Source organism: Ylistrum balloti, unplaced genomic scaffold, assembly GCF_031769215.1.
Source record: "Ylistrum balloti isolate Yb309-2 unplaced genomic scaffold, AGI_CSIRO_Ybal_v1 Utg369850, whole genome shotgun sequence".
Taxonomy (NCBI): domain Eukaryota; kingdom Metazoa; phylum Mollusca; class Bivalvia; order Pectinida; family Pectinidae; genus Ylistrum; species Ylistrum balloti.
In genome coordinates, this window is record NW_026782003.1 from 2,263,055 (window position 1) to 2,269,230 (window position 6,176).

The 6,176-nt window shown below is 35.2% G+C and overlaps 1 protein-coding gene and 1 long non-coding RNA gene across 2 annotated transcripts; both read left to right on the plus strand.

Moving 5' to 3' along the window:
* Positions 1–1,360: 1,360 nt before the first annotated feature.
* Positions 1,361–3,086, plus strand: LOC132545557 (uncharacterized). The gene is made up of 3 exons (XR_009554039.1): positions 1,361–1,416; positions 1,821–1,997; positions 3,011–3,086. It is a non-coding gene; the product is annotated as an uncharacterized LOC132545557 (long non-coding RNA).
* A 71-nt stretch (positions 3,087–3,157) lies between these two features.
* LOC132545514 (uncharacterized) lies at positions 3,158–6,176 on the plus strand. Its single transcript, XM_060209197.1, has 4 exons — positions 3,158–3,170; positions 3,649–3,924; positions 4,171–4,338; positions 5,727–6,176. Exons 1-4 carry the CDS (start codon positions 3,158–3,160, stop codon positions 6,005–6,007), a joined length of 738 nt encoding a protein of 245 aa, XP_060065180.1. The 3' UTR covers positions 6,008–6,176.

Below are 6,176 nucleotides of genomic sequence, written 5' to 3' on the forward strand. Positions count from 1 at the left end.
ATTTTCAAGCTCTATTATTTATTAACAGACTGCATGGAGCCTTCCGTTACTGAACAAAATGGCGAAGTAAGTAATGGGTGTACCACGTATGACTGCTCAAGGACGTTCTCCTGCGCCAGTGGATATGACATCAGCGGAAGTGTCTTTACCGTCACGTGTCAGTCGTCTGGGTCATGGACAGGCAGTTCATACTCTTGCAGCCCAGGTGCGAACCTATTACTGCATCCAATATCACATATTATATCATATCTTAATTAATACTACCATTTTTAATCATTGTTACATCTAGTAAACACATAAGTTCCGGTCACTTAAACCATAACCCGTTCTGACATAAATATTTATGAGGTATACAATTAATCATAAAGCTAGAGGGAAATTATTGCCTTTTCAAAAATTACAAGATATATATTTGATATATTTGTGCAGACTCTCTGTTGCAGCTTTATTGAGATCGATCCGCCATATGTGTTTTATGAACAGGTTTTCATATTTTAAATCAAAGCTAATATTACTTATCTCGATCTTTTCCTACAACGAAACCAACATGGACAGGTTTTCCATGTCAAAATAGCAATAACCCTGCATCTCCAACCAATAGTATTTACATGTCACAGTTTATTCGATATTCAAAGTCCTGTTCCCATTATCACGATTTTCGTGCAAGAAGTTGTCAACTTACTAACAAACTCGTTACACAAGGATTCAAAAGATGCAGGTCGACGAAAACTGTGTGGAAGTTTTATTGTCGTCATAGTGGTCTAATTGAGGAAATATTCTATTTCTTTGTGTAACATGAAGCTGGACGTATTTGATACTCGTTAATTTGTTTGTTGGTTCCGTTGTTGTATACCTTGTTCGCATTTGAAAACGTGATATTACTTACTTGGATTGACCAAGGTTTACATGGCGGGTGTTGTTGATGAGGCATAAGATGCTTACTCCTCCGGAATACCTGGTCTTATTTATAGGAAACTCCTTGGAAATCTTTCTTTTGTTCATATTTTCCGTAGATTTATGGAATTTAAATTTTCTTGATATTTACTGTTGTTTCCTTGATGTTTAGTCCGTACTTTCTGTACTAGTTTCTCTTACCGCTAACTTGTTAAATACGTTCGACAATGAAGAAATAACACACTGTTTATAAAAAAAACTTTAAAAAAGTTACTTTGCTAAGTTTACATAATATTTTTTATAAATTTAAACCTCGCCGTTTTTGTTGTTTGTAAATAGTGGACTGTGGACAGCCATCCTCGTATTCTGGGTTAAGTATTGAAGGCTCTTCCAGCACTATCTTCCAAGCCTCCCGCACCTACTCATGTGACACAGGGTATACTCCAAACAGTTTAAGTGGCACTATCACCTGTCAGGCATCAGGTTCCTGGTCATCACCAAGCTTCACCTGTACAATCGTGGGTACGTAATGATACAAACATTAACTCAACAATTAGAAGTTACAAGAAGCTTGACACATTCAAAGAATAGGAATATTGTAACTACCTGCATAACTCTCCTGTCTGTAAAGAAAATATCTCCTGTCTGGTATTTGGGTATTTAATATATGAAAGGTTGTTTGTTGAATATAACAATTATTTCTTTAAAGGAAATCGACGTGTAGTAGATGTATTGTGTAAAGGAGATAGGATCTATCAAGTCCCAGTTGACAATAATGAATGATATATTGTTCATTATTGATCGTATTTTTTCTGTTCGTTTATTGTTAAAGAAAGTATATTAGAAGGGATTTAACATGATCCGACATTACGCCTTGTGGATTTGACTAATTAGAAAAATGTCAAAGCTTTATTGTTTATTTGTAGACTGTGGGGAGCCTACCGTTACTGAACAAAATGGCGTAGTAAGCAGCGGATGTACCACGTATGACTGCTCAAGGACGTTCTCTTGCGCCAGTGGATATGACATCAGCGGAAGTGTCTTTACCGTCACGTGTCAGTCGTCTGGATCATGGACAGGCAGCTCATACTCTTGTAGCCCAGGTGCGAACCTATTACTGCATTCCTGTGAGGATAAACTGCTCTCACAAGTCATAAAATGTTAAACACCACATTATTTGCATCACACAATTAATCAATTGTCGTATAGGATATTTATCAAAGGAGGAGTGCCAATTTGGGCCTTCTGGTGGCCACGACGAATACTTTTTATTTTTTGTCTATTAAAAACTTGAGGTCAGACGGTAATGACTTGACATTAATCTAAGGTCAGCTCAAGGCCGTTCAGTTGTTATAGGGGGGACAAGTGGGGGATCAAATTCATAATTATTGCAATAATTATCAAACTAAAAATTTTTTTAAATTTTTTTTTCTCTTAAATGTCATTTGATGATATATTCTAAAACCTTCATTAGAAAAAATGACCAAAAAATATGCCATTGTTAAAGTAGGTCACGGTAATTAAGTGCCCTAATTACTAATTAAGTCACACTTGAGCACCGTTTTTTGTCTTAATGCATCTATAAACAATACTTTTATCACGTGCAGTGTATTTATTTGAAATATTTTTACAAATATGGATGATATTAAAATGGAAAAAATCTATTTTTATTTTTTTTTTCAAAATCAATAAAGTATCTAGAGATTGTAACATTTTGTCAAATCAGCATTCCTAATATTATTTTATGTCAATGAATTTTCGATAGATACGATATGCTGTGGAGGAGTTTACGATATGATATAGGGCAATTTTACTGCATTGTCTTTTTACGTTATGCAGCATGCAATTATTCTTTTGTGGCTGGATGATCGGAATGAACGTTTTCATCGTGCAAAGAGTGAGACTTTAAATCGTCATTAGTGTAAATTAGCGTTTGTTTGCCATAATAGTTACGAGATAATAAGAGTGTTTGTATATGGAGAAATGATATAAGTGTCTTTTGTTAACTGTATTATTAGCAATCAGTGTTTTATCTTGTGATAGAAATTGTCGACCTTCTACAAGAATTTATAAGAATGTTAGATTAGAATTACAGGTAATTTTATGTCTTTTTTAGCTGTTGTGACATGTCCATCGCATCCAGTTATAGCATACACCACGATAACAGGTTCCGGGACGGCGGAAGGAACGACAATTTCCTATTCTTGTGATGTTGGTGCTATCTTAGAATCCGGTGTCGATCCTGCAACCTCAACGTGTACTAATGCCGGAGCGTGGTCAACACCAAACATCGATTGTAATAGTAAATGCGCCGTTATTATTTAAACAAATATCGGTAGCTTTCAAGACATCCAACAGAGTATTGTTTTCAATCCCAACTGAATTCTGGAGCAGAAGATATGGTTGACATCTCATACATGCTTCGTTGTATAATCTTCCCGTCACCATTTTTAACGACGCGTAGTTTGCTTTGCCAACATTTACATATTTCAAATGAAATACCAATTAGAATATATATATAATTTTACTGTTCTCTTATGATGAGCTATATTTTGTTGATACTCCAATACCAAAAACTATAGTAAATGAGATCAGTGTTTTTGTTCTATCAGAAGGTTGAACACAGTATCGAATTATAAGTGGTTATCTTGATCGCGTTTTGATATATTTTGAAAGATACCAAGAAATATATTTGTTTATTTCAGAAAATTGTATATTCTGTTTAACTATTATGTCTTGTCACTCCTATTTCAGAGTGTAGTTCGTACAAAACCTCCTACACCAAGCGAGAAAATTGGTTCTTCAACCCTCCTGTTTCCTTCACTCCTTCTATAAGTGGTGGGAGTGTCACTGCATCTTACTGCGCAAACGCGTGTAACACGCGGTCGGACTTTTTCTGTGTTGCATACTACTACAGAAAGAGTACAGGTGGATATTGTATCCTACGACCCATGCGAGTACATGATAACACAAACCACCTACAGTACGACAATGCCCATTCGAGTTGGGACGAATATATTCGGAACTGTGGTAAGACCAGAGTATACTACACATAATCTTTTTAAGACAATCGATGTATTTATCCACCGTACGAATTGTTGTATACTCGATCTCGGGTAATATCCATTGTAATACAATAAAGTAGGATGATTTATTCATGAAATTAAAAGAATTTTACTCTTTATGAAAAATGAACAAATGCATATTACGACAGTGTGATCATTCTTAGAATTAGGTTGATCACTAATTACCACTTTTCGGTATGAATGATTTCAGAAATTCCCTGTCCTGACCCACCATATGTAGCCTACACATCTGTGTCAGGAACAGGATCATCCAGATCATACACGTGTGATGTAGGAGCTATTCTTGTATCGGGAGACAACCCAGCTACATCTACCTGCACGAATGGTGTCTGGTCAAGTGTGAACATTCAATGCACAAGTATGTACCCTAGATATCACTAACAACCTTAACGAATTTTGAAATAGTTTAAATATATATATTCAATTATAACGACATTTTGAAGCAGAAGTACTTCATAACAAATACCAAACACAACAATCTTTGCAATTTTCGGTGAATCTTATCTATCATCTAAGGTTATACAGCCTGTCTCGTTGAATTCTTGTCAATCGCATTGCCTTTAATTGCAATGCAACTGAAATTGAATGTCAACACATCAAAACAAACTATTGAAAAGATTATTCCATGCTAAATCGTTGTGTATTTTATTATTAATTATAAAAAAGTGTAATTGGTTCATCTCACGAAATCGGATTCATTGATATATATCACATTTTGATCTCTTCTTCTTCTTCTTCTTCCTCCTCCTCCTCCTCCTCCTCCTCCTCCCTCCTCTTCTTCTTCTCCTCTTCCTCTTCTTCTTTTTCTCCTCCTTCTTCTTCTCCTCCTCCTCTTCTTCTCCTCCTCCTCCTCCTCCTCTTCCTCTTCTTCTTCTTCTTCTTCTTCTTCTTCTTCTTCTTCTTCTTCTTCTTCTTCTTCTTCTTCTTCTTCTTCTTCTTCTTCTTCCTGATAATCGACCAAAAGTCTGTGAAAGTACCTCCTTTTCCATAATACATTGTATAATGTATAAACATTAACAATCAGTATACGTATTTGTTTACTACTATCTAAACCAGTTTAACACGTACATGATTAGTTAAATATATAATGATAGCAGCTCCTGTAAAGAAAGATTTCATAACAAGCTAATGAAGGCATTATTTCAGTTTAGAATTGGATATGATGATGTACACAATGGATGGATTAAATATTCTTATAGAAAAACAGTTTTTTTTAAAAAGGCGTTAAATTTAGATGTTGGTATCTTGAACAAAGAGTTCTGTTGAAAAAAGATATTTATGTGCATAATTTATTATATAGGATAAATAAAGGTGATAATTTTTCCGTTGTGATTTTTTTTTATGAATTTTATAATTATTTAAGTCCGTGAACTAGGTTTTTTTTTTAAATCCTGTGGATGACACTGTTTTCCAAAAAATAGTCTGTTTGAAAAATAATACTTCATGGCATATGTGTTGTAGGACCTATTATGATGATCAAAGCAAAAATCAGAAAAGGCTTTGAGCAACTGTACTATTGTGGTAAATGCAAAATATAACCGCCAGTCTATTACAAAACGACAAGTTCAGAGAATGGTTTCGTTCGTTTTCTTACCGAAAGCTGGTAAGTAAATTGAACCTTTTTTCATAAGATAAGCGCTTGTGAAGCATTGCAAGATGACTTATTTTACATATACTAGTTCGTTAATGTGAATTATGTATTTCCCTGTAATTTTATGTAATGTCGTTATGTCGCTTTTATTCCAGAGTGCAGTTCGTACAAAACCTCCTACACCAAGCGAGAAAATTGGTACTTCAACCCTCCTGTTTCCTTCACTCCTTCTATAAGTGGTGGGAGTGTCACTGCATCTTACTGCGCAAACGCGTGTAACACGCGGTCGGACTTTTTCTGTGTTGCATACTACTACAGAAAGAGTACAGGTGGATATTGTATCCTACGACCCATGCGAGTACATGATAACACAAACCACCTACAGTACGACAATGCCCATTCGAGTTGGGACGAATATATTCGGAACTGTGATTGATACGTTAATACGAGAGGAGACCAGAGAACTGGAACAACGTGTCAGAAAGCATCAGGCCAAGCGTTGGAATTGTCATTAATATACATATATATATTGATTCACCTTAATATACCTAGATCACTTTTCGTTCAGACTCTCTTAACATTTGAAATGCAAGTCTTAAGATCTC